We start from the raw sequence: 17,000 nt of genomic DNA, 5'->3' as shown, positions 1-17,000 counted from the left end.
CTTGATCCCCTGAACTTCCCAGTCCATTTCAGTGTCAAATAAAACTGTTTTTCCTAAACTGCTCTTGACTCTGACTGGTTTTACTTTTACTTTGAGACAGAATAGGGTTGTTGAGGGGAGGGTTACAATTTATCAGCTGACTGATGTTTTTTCCATAAACTCAAATTTGATGGCAAGAGAGCACCTGAGTGCTCTGAGAAGGACATTTCTGGAAGTGGTTATTTGCAGTGCTGCCTCAGTGCCTGACTTGTATCAGAAAAAAAAAATTACAAATTAAAGAAAGAGAATTTTCTGAACTTCAGTTAAGACCATTCACTCACGTAATGCCATTTTGGTATAAAAGAATGTTCCTTGAATGGAACATTGAATGTCTGATAAGTGGAATAGAGTATTCCAATTGGAAGGTACCTATAGTGATCATTCAGTCCAACTGTCTGACCATTTCAGGGCTGACCAAAGGTCAAAGTATGTTGTTAAGGGCATTGTCCAAGGGCTTCTTAAATACTGACAGGCTTGGGACATTGACCACCTCTCTAGGAAGCCACTTCCAGTGTTTGACTACCCTCTTGGTAGTGTTTCTGTGTATCTAGTCTGAACCTCCCCTGACTCAGCTGTGAACCATTCCCACACATATGTCACTGGATATCAGGGAGGAGGTTTCTGGTAGCTAATGGTAGCAAATTACTTAATTTTGTCTGACTGTACGGGGTGATTTCTTAACTTGTCTGCAGAGCAAATGATCAGCAGTGTTGTACTTTCCATCCAGAGAATGAAAACTTCAGTGCTGCTCAAGTGCCAGGAGCTGGAGCCTAGTCCTTCTTGGCACATGTGGCCTCCACAGAAGGAGCTGTTTGCGTTCCGACTTGGCGCAAAAGCAGAGGGATTCTGCGCTTTCCAGTTGTCTTTTTTGGTGTGTTTAAAAGTGGATCTCATTAGAGATTTAAGTCTTAAAAGGTTTAACCTGCCTAAGACAGAGATCTATATAAAGACTTAGGGATCTATCATTGCAGTCTGGTAGAAAACCAGCCCTATCTTCCTGTCCCTTAGATCATGGGAGCAGTTCAAGTGCTTGTTTCCTGGTGTGCTCAATATTTCTCCCTCACCATGCATTGGTAGTGGGTTTCTATAATCCTGCATTTCTTTACTTGAGCTGCAAGATCTTTTCTGACCAAGTGCTGCTACTTGCTGTCATGGGAAAAGTTGTATGTGTGTCATTCCTGCGGCTTGCTTGTCCCACTGACACCGACTGGGGTGCTGCATTAGGCAATGTGTTGTTGCACTTCTGCAGGGTCAGAGTATGAGGGTATGCCTGTAGCTTAGGAGACAACACTAGGAAGTTCTGCAGCTGGGAACAGTGGGTATCATCACCTGCCACAGAGAGAAGAGCATTTCTGTATGGAGCAGCCTTCTCAAACCTGACTCTTGGGAGGCATCCAGCTTCAATGAACTTCTGTTTCTGTCTTGTGTTTTGGAGAGAAGCTTTTTGGTTTTGTATAATGAGGAGGTTGTCATTTAGTTAAATGGGAGAGTCCTCATGAAAATTGTGCTGCTCATTTTGGGCTATTGACTTATACGAGTTATTTGACTGGAAAAGATGCGTAGGCAAAGATGTTGCAGGAAACAAATGTGATAGTTTCCAAGCCATAGTGTAATTTATCTAAGACCAATAATGCCATAAAGAGGAGGCAATATCAGGCATTGGTGGCAAATTCTGTGGTACTGCTGTCCATTTGAAGGAGATGGGGAATATTACTCGCTAGTGATTGCTGAGATCTGTAAGCATCAGAGCATTAGGTGAAGGGAATTTTCTCTTTCTTCCAGTGATAGAAAGTAGCATGAAAGCCTGTGGGAGGTATTTGTGTAAAACAGGCAGTTGTGTGAAGCCATCTCTTCATGCAGAGCTGGTTTTTAATAAAATAGAGCTGCTAATTAGTAAGGCTGAAATGAAAATCGAGACTTTTCTGGTGCATCTGTCAAATTGATTGTATTAATGATGAGCAAATGCTTTTATAGATCAAAATACAAAGTAGCAAGAAACCATTTTTGAATTGTTATTTCATCAATTAACAGCAGCAATTAGAAATTCAAATTTTTGATATTCACAGAGGCTTTTGCAAGAGAGCTCATCTGCTCCTTTGATAAATGTTTTGTTTTATTACACTGCAGTGTATTTTGAAGGGGGAGAACTTTTTGGAAGAGCAAAGTGTGAACAAAATTTCTGCCTCAAACAGCAAAAGAAATTCAGGGAAGAGAACTGAGACTTTATTTTTCATTTTTCATGAGGTTGACTGAGTTCTGCCATGTCATCTTGCATTCTCTGTTGCTGCTAAAGAATCTCTTCATCTGTTTATAGAGTTCACACTCACATGTAAGTGCGTGTGTGTAATATATGTGTGTAATATATGTATTATAAAGACACACACACTGAGTGAAATTAAACCCTTAAAGCTACTGGGAGAAACTGAAGTTTTGTCAGGATTGACTTCTGTAGTACAGAGACCAAAAGTCTGGGGATAGTGCGTGACTGGTCTGGCATAATTGTCAGTCTTTTCCAGAGGTGCTAAGAGTTTGAAGTTCAGGTGCTGTACACTGGGGAGGGATTCCTCTGGATGGTTTTGTGTCTCCAGATTATGGATGGCTACATCTGAACCAGTTTTCTAAATTCCTGTTGTTGTCAATGAAAAGAACCAGGTGCTCCAGTAGTGTGCTTCATTGAATTGTATAGGGTGCAAGTGGCTTCTTGAGCTCAGCTCAGGCAAGCCCCAGCTTTCTCTGACATCCAGATAGCTGCTGTGGAATGAGATGGACTGCACATAAGGATAGCCTGTTTCTCCTCCCTGATGTGGCAGTGCAGGCATGTACACTTCTCCTGTACACATACCACCACCAGGGGTGTGTGACTGCCTTCATATCCTGTAATAGTGTTGTGGTCAGCTCCATGCGCAGCCTGGATGTTGGTTTGCTTCTGTGGGCAAACTCCAGGCCTATAAAACGATGTTGTGTCTGGGGATACTTATGCTCTGTCCTCTCTCTCCCTCCTTTCCACTGCTGCGAGTACCAGTTGGACAACCTTGGAGGTGGGAGAATGCAGATGAGACCTGTGTGTGGGTTCCAGGCTTGGAGTACGAGTGTTTTGTGGGCTAAAGCACATCAATACACAGGGAAGGCACTACATCTGGAGCCTGCACCCTTGGAGAACAAGTGTTCCCCTTTGGTAGCTCCGGAGTCTGAAGGTTAACTAGGGATGTTCCTTGTTTAACTCATATCTAGTTAACCTTCAGTGCTGGGGATATTCAACACTTCATACCTCTGTTAAACAGCCTCATAAGGCCTGAAACAACAGATTTCCTTCATGGCACCCTGCAAGTACAGGGAAGTAGCTCTTAATGTAGGTGGCTTGGCAAAATATTCTAGTCATTTGGCCTACTACCCAGCCTTCGATATGTAATCTTTTGGTACTGCCAAAATACCATTCTAATTAAGTTGACATAGTCTATGAAGCCTGGGTGGTATTACTTCAGTTTTCTTCCCTGTGCTTTCCAACACTGCGTTTTGAAAGGGTTGGTGGAAGCTGTGACACTTGCAACCTCACCACAGCCTTCATTAAGCTGGGATTTTGGTCACCTTGTGACCTTCAGAATCAAAGCAAGAGTATTCTCTTTCTTCGTCTCTGCAGGTACAGGTTAATAGCAATAAATAAGTGTTCAGTAATGCACATGAAACATGTGATCTGTTGGCCAGATTTCAGCTTTGTTGAACATTAGCCCTTCTACAAAATATTAACCTGTTATGTAGGTTTGTTTTCTGTTTTGTTTACACTTATTTGAAAAAGCTATGCCCTGTTTGTCCCAGGGTGGTGTTATATTTGCAAGTAGGTCAGCATACTTGCTTTTGAGATGTCAGCTTGAAACTGTTTTTCAAGGGCTAAAAGACATAAGAGGGTAAGAAAGACTTTTGCATTGCTGATATCCTTTATTTATTTATTTATAGAAATTCTTAGCCTGTATTCAAGAATAGAGCACCAGTAACATTTTAGTTGTGTTCTGAAAGCTGGCACTGATTGCCTGCTGCTAACCATAAGCCACCCGTGGATTTGAAGCTTGTGTGTTGCATAATGCCAGCAAATGCATTTGAGATTACAAAATGGTCTCTTTGCTCTAAGAAGAGATTGCTGTGATTCGTTAGTGAGGCAGCGTTAAAGTACACGTGGGGTATCTGTGACATCAGTATCTTAAAAAGCAGGTTTTTTGCAGTTGAGCGAGCTTTGGCACTGCTTTGCTTCATTGCATGGGAGTGAATGAGTGCAGTCTCCAAACTGGGTACAGTTTTTTTATGTTCCAGTCAATCAAGGGTGTATGCATTGCTTTAATTTGTGTGTTATCCCTTGCACTTTTTTATTATAGCCCTCTTGAAGAGACAGGACTTTCTGTTCATCTCAAGGGCCAGCACAGTATTTGTTGGAGTTGCCTCCTTGCTCTCTTTGCAACTAGCAGCAGAGTTGGTCATTGCCTGCTTGCTTGGGATTGGTGTAGTCCTGGGCTCTCCTGGCTCTGTTATCACTTAAAAGTCCTTCTGTGGTAACCCTTACCCTGCTGTGCATGAGAGGTAAAAGGGGCTTGCTTTTTTATTTTTGCTACTTGCTACTGTTACTTACTACGGTGTCTTTTTCAGAATTGGTTGAACAGTTGAATTCTTTAGAATAAATCATGTTTGGGAATAGTTGCCACGAAATTATTTGGAGGATGAATTAACATGCTGTTGATGCTGGGGAATGCATTTCTGCTCACAGAATGTGATTTTTTTTATTTTTTTTAGAGGCTGAGCAGAAAGTCTTTTTTTGAGTGTTCCAACCATACAAATGAGGTATACTGAGAATAACCTGCTGACTTAAGTGTACCTCTTATGGTATCTCAGAAAGATACCATCTCAGTGAGTAGCTTGCAGTTTGAATTGAAATGTCTAAACTTGCCTTCTAGCTTCAACCATTTATATGGGATGAGACTATGTAAATAAACCAGTGCTTATTCATGAACATAAATCATAGATAACTGTAGAAGCCTCTGTCAATTGATTTTCTTCAAAAACACGAACTTGATGTCTAAATAAAAGCTTCTGATAATCCTAGTTAATAACTCTTCCAAAAAAAATCTTGTACCAAGGGAACAGTGATACATGTACAATTACTGTGTTAACTATCAGTATTAAACCCTGTAAATTGTCAAAGTAAAAACCCTAATGTCTGATGTCATTGGTCCACAATAATGAAGTTTTAAATCCAGGAAAAGAATTTTAACCCACCTGAAAACCCTGGAGAGCAGGAGAGACCCTAAGAAGGGATGTGAATGGTATTGATAAATATGTGCTCGTAGCTTCTGTGCACAAGTGTGAGTGTTGGTTTTGAAGTCAGCCTTATGGTCAGCCCTCTGTAGCCAGTATGGTGCAACAAAAACTAGCAAGTTCTTCTTCAAGCTACAGAGTCCCCTGCATAAAGATCCAAGTAAAGAAAAATAGACTGTGAAGAATTGTAATGATTGATGAATGCATCATTTGGATGAAACAGGCTTAAAATGCTTGAAAAACTGATCAGTAGGTCATGTGATCGGAGATTGCCTTTTGTTCTTTGTTTTTATTTTTCAATATCTATGTCTTTTGCATCAGACAGGAGAGGAAAAGTTTCTGCCTGCTTTGGAATATTCTCCAAAATAAAGGAGTGTTGTAGAGAAATAAGGGAACAGAACCTGGGAACAGGGCATCCTTGCTGCAGATTGCTACTCTATGAATTTAAAAGTCTCTCTGTCAAACCATTGTATATGTATTTCAACTATTATCTCTCCTAACTTTTCTCAGGAGTCTGTAAAAGTAAGAGCTGAGGAGTGCATACTACCATCTTATCACCTTAGTAAAGGCTAGTTGAGTCTGGTAGATTTTCCAATGGATGTTTATGGATAGGCATGTAGATTAAACTATGGTTTCAGACAGAATCTGTAATGATCTGACTTACTTAAAAAAAAAGCACTGTGCGAGGTTGATGAACTCACTTCAAATTGTTTAGAAAAATGTCTTGTGTGTAGTTTAGTCTCTGGGCTGGGGGGTCTAGAGCCCTTGGCTTTCAAATCCCACTGCAGAGCAGGGGGCAGGACCATTCACACCAGTTGCAGGTTGGAAACACAAAGGCTCATTAGAGTGTTGAATGCAAAAAGCAATGTTCGGGTAAGTAGGCAACAAAAGCAGACTTCAGCTGAGTTGGGGCCACAAGGTGAAGGTGCCTGTGAGAAAAACTTCATATTTTATTTAGAGATCTATCCAAATGTTTAACTTCAGTGAGATGCCTGGAATGCAGTAATTCTCACGGATGTGCAGTAGGAAAGGTTTGCCAGCTCCTAATGGCAGTAAACAAAGAAAATGGAAGTTCACAGGTTGCCTTGGCCAATGTAATAGTTTGCTGCCACTGGAGAGGGGTGATCCTGTTTCCTTCCCTTCTTGCTCATGGTCTCCTGCCGTTCACATTGTGCCAGCTGAACTGCCTGTCAGATCTAAGTTTATTGCATTTGCTTCCTTAGCAGAACACTAACCCAGCAAAACAAATGCGTTAATTAACACAAGCTGAACTCATTAAGGACCATACATGACACAAAACGGGGAGAAGGAGGGAGTGCCATGAAGCTGCTGGGAGGAAGTGGGGGAAGAAGGCAGAACAAGGGCTGATGAAGAGAGTGGGATGTCTGTCCTGTTCTTGGCAGTAACAAGCTATTAAATCATCTTGACTGTTGTATAACTTCACTCTAAGTCTTCAGGTTGGATAATAAAAGCTTAAAATAACATAAGGAAATAATTATTTAGACTGCTTCCCAAAATTATAAAATTTTGGATTCTGTTTTATGAGAAATGTGACTAGATTGGAGTGGGGAAGAAAGGCAAGACAGTGACAACACAGTGAATAGAGACAGTGTTTTTTCAGTTCTCTGGAGGCAAAGGATGTAGTGAGGAACTGTATATGCAAAATTAGAGACCATTAGTCATGGCATTGTCAGATGAAGTTAACTTTGGGCTGCCTCCCTGTGCATCTCATGTCCCAGTCATGCATCCTTGTACCTGCTCTACCTCTGCATATGGCTTGCTGATGGGTTTTGTCTCCTGTATATGATGTAGTTTTTTATTTCAGTTTCTGTCTAATTAACATTTCACTTAGACTTGGGTAAAAGTCTGTTTAGTTGCCAAAGTTCCTGCTTCAAAGCTATGGATTTGAAGCTATTAGGAGACAGAAGAGGATTTTCAGTGATCAAGGAAAACAGTAAACTGCAGAGTTTTGTAAGTATTTCCAAAGTTTGTTATAGGTTTGGGATTTGTTGTTCGGTTTTTTGATTTTGTTTGGTGGCTTGTTCTGGTTGGTGGTTCGTTTTTTTTTGTTGTTGTTGGTTGGTTGATTTTTTGTTGGTGTTGTTGGGCTAAATACTGTTTTTCTCCCAGGACTTTATCTTTGCTGTCCGTGAAACTGTTCTGTCAGGAGGTGAACATGAATTCATGGGCTATGAGTCTTGAGCCCTTTCAAAATTTTAGGCCGATTCAGGAAACCAAAAAATGCTGAACTGCATATATTTTATTTAATTTTATTTGGCAAGGCTCGAAGTGGGATGGCATCAGCTCTTCTGTGCTTCTTCTGAAGTATGTATCTGTTTTGGCTTTCAAAAGCCTGTATTGCCGTTGCCAAGATTCTTCACTTTCTGGCAAAAGTACAATGGCAAATGGCTTCCTTTACAAGGTGTAATATTTAGACTAACAGCTTTGCAATTAAGAATGGCAAAAGAGAATTATATTCCCTTTTTTTATAAGACCAGATTTTTTAGTAGGGTTTCGTGGGAGTGTTTGGACGTAACTGAAGCGCTTTTGATTGATGATTTATATTTTGAAAAGTGCTTTTCATTTTAGTGCACAACACTCCCTTGAAATTTTAGCTAGAACAATGCTTTGTTTTCAAAGATGTTCAAAGTATTCCTCTAGTTAGGCAGTTGCTCCATATCATAGACTTGCAAATGCCTTTTGGGTACATATGTGTAACAAAATGCATGTGAAGATACCAACTCGCGCAAGGGAAATGGGGAGAAATTGGGAAAGCTGCAGCTATTCTTAAATATTGCCTGCTGCTAATCTCAGTAGGCCATCAGGGTGTTGACGATCATGTCATTAAGTCTTTTGTGGTTGCAGGGTGATTCCATTCGGGAGTGTTTGGGGAGATGTTTTGGAAGAAAAAACTTGTTTGAAGGGAAAGTGGCTGAGTATTGTTTTTCAGCATGGGCAAAATGAAGACTTTGGGTGTGAGGAGGGACATTCAGAGCTGGGAAGAGAAGCAAGTGTGTGTTTGAATTGAGTAAGCGAAGAACGTGGTCAGTAAAACGTTTGAGGTGATGAATCCAGACCTGCTTGCTAAGTGATCCCTTGGGGAGGGAGAAGGGCGTTCTCAGTGTTGCAAATTGACACAGTCTCCACCTGAAGCTATGTCTAAAAGACGGCAAGATGCTTTACAAATCCTTGCATGTACTGATTGCTGAAGCTATGGTGAAACCTGATGGCAAACTTGTGAGCTGCCAAGGATGCTTTAGTCTTCTTGGTCCAGCCAGCTAAGGAATCTGATGGCACTTTTTCAGCCCACATAGTCATTCAGGCTTCATTTTTGTGAGAAGCTGTGTGGATCTTGCATGCAAAAGCACATCTGGGTCCCGCAGTTTCAGTGCAGCTGGGGACATTGCTAGCTGTCAGGTCTTTCAACTACAGAAAATTCATTGGCATGCCTCATGCTGCTTGTATCCAACTTTATTTCCATTGTAACTATGGCAATAGGAGTAGACTGGTAAGGAAGTGTCAGAGTATGGGTACTCATGCCTGTGTTGCAGAGGGTTGCTCGGTGTGTCCATATAACTGCTGCGTCTTGTAAACCTGTTTCAGTGATACAGATACATACATATATATATATATATATATATATATGTACATGTTTGCAGAAAAAAACAGAACACTTTCCTAGATGATATGAAGTAGTGGGGAGCCTACAGCCAGGAGAACAGTTGAAGTCTTGGAGACTGCTCCTTGTGTAGGCTAAGGAGAGGGTGTTTTTCTCCCTGGGTCTTCAAGATGTTAAATTTTAAGTCCAGTAGACTTAAGCCACACAGTCCTGAAGGAAACTTAGGGGAGAATATTGGATTGATTCAGTTTTAAGACTTTGTTCTAGTTTCTTAGGAAAATCCAGGTTTGGTCTGCTAAGCCTCATTCTGCATTGTGGGGAGAAATGGAATAGTGATACTTAGTGTCTGAGAGAATAAAAGGTATACATAAAAAAGCGGGAAAGATTTCTAACTTGTATGTAAAACCTGAGATCTTAGATAAAGGTCTTCAGGTCAAAATTAAGGCTATGTTGAAGCTTTCTCACCTTCCCTCTTTCACAGTAGTTCAGTTGTAGAAAGCAGATCATTATGAAGAAAAATGTTGAAATACTTAAAAGGGTATAGCATTCAACAAATTTGTTAAGTCACCTTTCATAAAAGAGCATAAATCCAGTTTTCAAGAGCTCTGGAGCTTGTCTTGCAACTCTGCCAGGTTAAAATCTTTTTTTTTTTTTTCCCCCTCCTCCTGTTCCTAACTAATCTGCAAGCAATTGCGTTTTAAAAATTATTTTTCTCTTGAATTTAAAGACTTTGACAGATGGCACATGTAGAACCTGGAAAACTTCCTGAATTGGCAGAGTGACCATACCCCTGCCATTTTCCTACCACAGTATCCGTAGGTGCGTAGGCTGTGTCTGCTTCCAGAGTTCTGGGCGAGATACCGTTTCCTCTGCTGGGAATGTGCAGAGAACAAGAGATAAATCAGAAAAACATACCTGGCAATGGGCAGAATTTGCAGTTAACCAACAACTTAATCTGCTGGTTAGTTGAGTAATTTGGTTGTGACTTAAACAACCCATTCAGAGCAGTGACAATCTCCAGGGTACATACCTGCAGTGTTTTCCATGCAGGATTGATCGCAATCTTTTGGATGGTGTGAGTTCGTTTAACACTTTTTAGAGACTGAGACATCAAAGCTGTGCCTTACAATAGTCCATTCTTTATTCTAGAGAATGTCATACCAAAAATTAGTCTCATGACCTTTGAAACTTGGTTTATCATGACTGTCCTTTCAGGGCCTCTGTCCAAGGCAGAGCTCTGAAGCCAATAAAAGCAGATGAAATCGCTTGGTTCCGAATGTGCACAGGCTGTCTCGCTCAATGTTGCATGACAGTTATTCTCTCAGCTGAATGTCCCGAGTTTTGTAACAGTGATCGACTACATAGCTGGTTGTCTGTTTACAATCCTTTGGAATTTCCCTCCCCCATGTAAGGCATTTTAGGAGAAGGGCAGTAACTTGGCACTTGAATACTACTTTGCGATTTGTGCTGTGTAAATTGTGTGGCAAGAACATGTATATCTGTATGCAGCTACAGTCTCTGAAGAGAAGTGACATGCTAAAAATCATGTTTAAAGACAACAGCACAGGAAAAATTGATCTATTTTTTCTTTTTAAGTCCTAATATTTATCTACTGAACATGTAAATTGGTGTAGAGTTCTGTCCCTATGAAATTTATTACTTCTTGGTGTGGCACAAAGGACCTTAGACCACAGGTGAGCAAAGGCTTTTTGTATTCCTGGGGTAGGACTAGGTTGATAAACTGTTTTTAGACAGACAAAAGAGATGAGATCTTTAATCAGTGTTAATATGTGACTGACCAGGAATGATATCATCTAGAGATTATTGCTTTCCTCTGTTTCTGCAGTGTTAACAAATGAATACTCAAGAATGTAGCAGTGAAGCAAATGGTTCTTGATAAATTATGCAGTCTTGACTCCAACTATTGTTTGAGGTAATTTATGATCTTCCATTGGTGTAATGGGGCTGTGACATAAACTGCAGCACACCCTAGAGTAGACAAATTGGTCTGGTATTGTTTAGGAACATATTTAATCTATCTTGCTATAAGTGAATTGGAGCCTTTTGCTGAAACATCAAAAGCCCGGTGTGTTGATACTCAGTCCTAAATAACTTACCATTAAATTTGCAGCAGTTGTGCCTTTTCTTGATGGCTAAATACTGAGGTGGTAATAAACAAAACTGTTGCCCTGTAAAGCTCAATTCTTTTCCCTTTTTCCCTTTATGTAAGCTTTAGTCTTGGTGGGTTTAGAGGCCAGTAATACAGTTCTCATTATTCTTAAAGCATTTTACCAACTTCATAACAGCTATTCCAGTGGCTTGCTTAATTTCTCTGTAGATGTGCTTACAAAAAAGAAAAGAAAATGCTACTCCCCCAAGTGAAAAGGTTTTTAAGAGCTTTTCTTAAATCTGTGCTTAATTCTCCTGGAACAAACTGGGTGATTAAGGTGAAATCTTCAGATCAATCTTTAAAACTGACTGCAAACTTTTAGGTATGGAGAAGTAGTTAGATGGCTGTAGACCACTGTTTATATGTTTAGCAATAGTGCAAGTTGACTAATGTGCCTACAGTTAGATGTTTGGTGTTGCCTACCCCACTTTGGATCCTGTAAGATTTTGGGTTTAATTTTTTTTTCCATTTACTTACCTAGAATGAACAACTGGATTTATGCATACGTGGTTAAATGGATTTTCAGACTTGCTATTGCCAAAACCAGTTTCCTCCCGAGGTAATTGGCTGTATGAATTGATCACAGAAAACAGCAGAAGCCCAGTAACTACTTCCTGGAAAGTTCCCAGGAGTTTGCCTGCTTTACTGATAGAGGAGGAGGCTACCATACCTCAGCCAAACTCATCCTGGGACTAGGTAAAATAAAGCTTCCTTGATGAGCGCATGGTTTGTGGACCATAGGCTGGAAGTCCTCTGGGAACACCTTGTCCAAGATGTTTTTTAACCCTTGTCCCTGACTTAATTGTCCCATAAATTTTGGTGGCAGCTTTGGTTTGGTGATAGTTCATGCTTACCAGAGAGCAGTGGGTAGCCTGTTTAAAACTTGGGCTTTTGTTTTGAGTACATAATCGATAATTAATAGTGAACGGGAGACACAACACAGGAGCTCGCTTGTGGTAGAAGTAAAAGTTCTGACTGTGCTTTGCAGCCTGCTTTCTCTTCCCCCAGTCATGCTTTTTTCATCTACTTGGAGGTGGCATCACTTGTCTTACACTGCAGGGATGTCTTCACCACTGGTTGGAAGAAATGCTGGAGCAGAAAATAGTGCTTTATTTATTTATTGTGGTTTATTTTTGTTTCCTTTAGGAGGCAGTTATAATAACTTTCTTGACATTGTCTTGCCTTTTTATTTTTAGTTCTTTAGCCATATGTTCCTCTAAATGTTTGCAGATTTCTTTTCAAGCTCTATCTGATCACAAAGTTGATGCTTTAAAGAAACACAACTCACCTTGCAAAGTTGCTGCTAATAATCACTCAGAAGAGCAAGTGCACGACTTGAATTAATTTGTATGTGACACTGATATATTGTCTGAGAATAAAACCATGAGAGAAAAGGCAGGCAGGAAAGGGTAAAGGTTAGAAGTTGTGTAGCCAGGCATTGAAGGCTAATGTTGCATAATGATCTTGGTGATCTTGTGGGTCTTTTCCAACTCAAATGATGCTGTGATAAGTGACAGTCATCTTAATTAACTCGCAGATTTCAGTGTTTTCTTTCCACAATTGAAAACGTAGCCTCAGGTGGTGAGAGCCAGTTTTCAAATGGCTAGGGTTTTGCTGTGAAGGGAGGCTTTCATTTTTGCCTGAACAGTGGGAATAAAGTAGAAGCCACATGTCCTGGGAATAGTTATGTTGGGCTTTGAAATGAAATACCAAATTGAACGTGTTTGCTAGGCTACAGGCAGCAAATGTGCACAGTTTCTGCTTCAAGTTGATGCAAATCCTCATCACCTCATCTTGATCTTCTTGGTCTTCCTCCTCCAACTGTTTTCAATAATAAGTTGATGAAATGTCTTCAGTATGGTTTCTGACAGTTTGTTTGTACTCTGCAGGTCCTGGGAAGCAGTAGATGTAATTTGAAGAAAATTTGAAGGAACAAATGGCTTTAGCTGGCTGCCCAGACTCCTTTTTACATCTTCCTTATCGGATAGTAAGTTGTGAAACTGCATGTTCGTGTCAGCTTGTAGCATCATATTGCTGTGTGCCGGTGATTGGTGGTGCATTCAAACTTTTCATCAAACTGCTAATAGCTGTCTGGCAATTCTCTGGGTTTTGCTAACATTTGGAAACAGAGCCTCTGTTACCATCCTGTATTCAAGTTCTGCTGCTGAAAAAAATTGGGTTATTAATATATATGGATTAAGATTTGAAATTTGCCTTAAAAATAGCCATTTCCTATTTGGGAGAAGGCAAAGAAAAGGTGGCAAGCTACAATACCAGCGAAGTGCCTTGCATCAAAATGTATCAGTTTGCTGAATGCTATATTTGTAGGAACAAAGGCAGAGATTTTTACACTTGGTTAGATCCTATGCTTTTTGAGTCATTGTGCTGTATCTAAGCAGCCAATATGGCATATTACAAAGAGTATATTTTAAAAAACCCTCAGCTAAATTCAAAGATACTTGACAAAAATGCATGTGAAAGTTCTCTTTTTTCCCCTGGGCAGTTTTAGTTGGCTTAATGCTTGCTTTGTATTTTCTGTGAAACTGCAAATTGCTAGTTTGGATATAATATTTTCTTTGCACTTTTTATCATCTGTTTTCATAATATGATTACCACACAGAGGATTCAGTTATGATTTTGGACCCTGTAGATACACAAATAATTAAACAGTGTCATGTGACATTAAAACCTTTTCCCTCTGTCCCAAGAGAGACATTGCTAGTAGTGATTACTACAGTCATGCTACTCATTTGGAAGACAAGCAAAAAACCAGACAAAAACAACAACAAAATTTCCAAAAAATCTCTTTAGGATTTATACATGTTGTGTAATATGTCAGCTTACAATTTTTTCTTCCCCAACAGGAAACCTCAAATTAGTTAAAAGTCTAATGTTAGTATATGCTGAGTTGTCAGCTGAATGTACCTGAATGCTTCTCTGGATAACAGGAAAAAACATAAGAGTTCTTTTTTAGCTTCTTTTGCAGCTATAAAAATAGACTGGACTTTGAGAAATTGGATGTTCTGAAAACCTGTTACTATACTTGGATCTATGATTTTAAAGGAATATGTGAATAGATGTGCCTGGACTTCATAATTTGGATGCACTGTGAAATTATGCTTCCAATTCATTTGGAGCATCATTTGAGTCATGATGCAAAGCTGAGGGAAAGGAGAGCTATGTAAGAGAAACTTGACATTCTAGGCAGTCGTTTTTGAGCTGCAAGTGTCAATCTTTCCTGTGAAAATAGTGCCTTTTGTGGTTCATAGGAAGTAAGAATGTGAATTTTCATTGGTACTTCCCTTGCTCTGACGAACCTGGTAGATAACCTGCTTTAGTCTGGGGCAGTCAGCAGACTGGAAGTGTCAGAGCAACATGGGGTGACTTAAGATGGTGGGAAAGGCACTCAGTTATTTTTGGTCTAAGCTTACTGTGTATTAACTACCCTAAGTGCTTATAACCAGTTTGAAGACTAACTGTGGAAGCCCATTCACAACTACTGTGCCTTCTGTCAGAACTGAAGTTTGCATTAAAAAAACCCTGAACATCTGTTTTTCCACCCCTACTAAATCTGACTTAGGAGCTTTCATCAACTTGTCTTTCAAATTTGGCTGCAGTGAAAGCATTTTGTTGGTAAAGGGCTGAAAGAAGGTTAAACTAAATTTGCTCTAGATTAGAGTGTAAAGAAGTATTCTCTTTCTTCAGCACATTTTCTTACTTAATATGAATGAAAGGCTATGAAGGCCACTGCTCCAGAGATCCCAAGGTTGGGACCTTAATGCTGTAAATTCAGTATTAGAATAAATTGGCACATTGGAGGTTGGGATTATATTCAAGGCAAGAAAAATGAGAACCTGGATAATTGGGTATACACTACAGAATGTGCTTTAGGATGTCTTGCTGCCAGTCTACCTTTTCTCAGTTTTTTTATGTTTTTGGAGAGATGGGCAAAGTATAGATCTCTGACTTTGTTACTGAGTTCTTTGTTTGCTAGGTTTGCTTCTTTCAGGTCTTGTTTAAGAGCCTTTTTCTTCTTTTTCTTTAAATTTCTCAGGAGTTAGCGCATGAACCGGTCACACTGAGTGCATTCTCCTAGAAACAATCTCTAGGTCTGTAAAAAAAAAAAAAAAAAAAAAAAAAATCAATACTATCTCTCAGTGGCTTTCAGGAGTCATTTCCAAATTCTTGAACTCTTCAATAAAAATCCGGCAGTGAGAATTGGCAGTGTTTGTCTTCTGTTCCTGGAAATTCAGAACACAGTCCCAGAATTTCTCAGAAAAAACGGGATGATTTACTGTGTTTCCGTTCTTTTGCAATCTGTAGTCACAACAGTATTTATGTGCAGTGACTTGAACTCTTGGGGAATATTTAGTTCTTTAACCCTTTGCATTAATTGTACAAGTCTCAGTGACATAAATAACAAAAAGACGGGGTGTTTTTCTCGGTTTATAAAGATAAAATTTTGGGCATCTGGGAATGTTCTGTTCATCTTCCACTTTCTGCCTTCTGTTTGTTTTCTCATGACCAAGATGCAGGTATGACTTCAATAATAAGTAATAGAATTTGGTTTTAGTGAGCTGAATTCTTATTTGAGAAAGGACTTGTAACTTGGTACAAAATGGACTACAAGCACTTGGCCACAAAGTAGGGAGAAGATGGAAGTTGCTTTTTCTTATGTGTACAGAACTGTGGATTTCAGGATTGCTAATAATCCTCTTGATCAAGTGCAGAATATTGCACATCATACTTGAGAAGCTTTGTGCACTGCAAGAGTAGGAATTAAATACCTAAGAGAATTAATCAGAGGCTAGCTACTGTAATGAAAGCCTCTTTGAATGATGTCAGGTTTGTGGATGTGAAGGTGATTTGCTGCCAATACTAGAACTACAATAGTGACATTCCTCTGCCTTCATCTGGAGCAGCAGTTAGGCAGAGGTTCTCCAGGTTTTAGTATGGTAGCTTTGATTCTTGTTTTCAATAAAATGACACAGTATGTTAGAAGACACCTTTGGAGGTCACCTGATCCAAGTCCATGGCATATTGAGGTTATACTTGTTTTTCTAGAGTGCTTCATCTTGGTGAGTGTGGTTTTCGGGAAACTCACATTTTTATTTTCAGGGGTGGCTTGCTTAGATTGGGCAGTTAGAGAAGAGAGGGTTTCTCTTTTAGTGAAAGGAGAGAAAAAAACCCTTTTGATTTGATTAACTCTCTAATTTATTTAGAGAATTACCTTGATGGATGCAATAATCCTTACCCTTGTGACATCCAGGTGCCTTCTATATGACGCAGGCTTATCTCTGCCAGTTTGGAATTGAACACTCTGTTATTTAGTGTTAATATAGGCATACATGCTGCAGTCCTTGTTTGTGTGCATAAAATGTCTTTTATCGTAAAAAAACCTGCATGAAAAACATTCGATTGCAGAACCTGTCTCCAAGTGGCCTTGGAAAGGGCTCTTGAAACCCTATGTTTTGGCCCTCATTGTCTGCCTGATGCTGTTTGAAAATCTTCGTTAACTTGGCTGTTGACAATTGTTTATCGATTCTTTGGAGATGTTTCTTGCCAGTTGTGGTAAGAAAGATGCCAGGCCAAGGTGGTGCTGGTCACTCCTCTCCTCAGCTGGGTGGGGGGAGAAAATATCATAAAAAGGCTTATGGGATGAGATAAAGGCAGGGAGAAGTCGCTCACCGGCTACCGTCACAGGCAAAACAGACTTGACTAGGAGAAATTAGTTTGATTTATTACCAATCAAATCAGAATAGGGTAATGAGAAAGCTAAATCTTAAAAACAGATTCCCCCAACTCTGTCCTTCTTCCCAGTTTCAACTTCACTCCCGATTTGCTCCCTCTCCTCCCCTCCAGTGATGCCGGGGA

The 17,000-nt window shown here is 39.9% G+C and overlaps 1 protein-coding gene across 3 annotated transcripts in view; it reads left to right on the top strand.

The window, feature by feature from the left end:
* GRB10 (growth factor receptor bound protein 10) overlaps positions 1-17,000 on the top strand; it is a 145,672-nt gene that overhangs the window by 23,214 nt on the left and 105,458 nt on the right. For 2 of the 3 annotated variants that reach the window (XM_082295568.1, XM_082295567.1), the window contains exon 2: positions 13,016-13,113. The exons of the other annotated variant lie outside the window; for it this stretch is intronic. In XM_082295568.1, coding sequence (XP_082151694.1) covers positions 13,063-13,113 — 51 coding nt within the window. In that variant the 5' untranslated portion in view covers positions 13,016-13,062. The remainder of the gene's footprint in view (positions 1-13,015; positions 13,114-17,000) is intronic. 3 annotated transcript variants of the gene reach the window in all.

This window comes from Coloeus monedula (genome assembly GCF_965178545.1).
Source record: "Coloeus monedula genome assembly, chromosome: 1".
NCBI classification, from domain to species: domain Eukaryota; kingdom Metazoa; phylum Chordata; class Aves; order Passeriformes; family Corvidae; genus Coloeus; species Coloeus monedula.
Note: the sequence above shows the minus strand (reverse complement) of the source record. Positions and strands in the feature narration are given on the sequence as shown.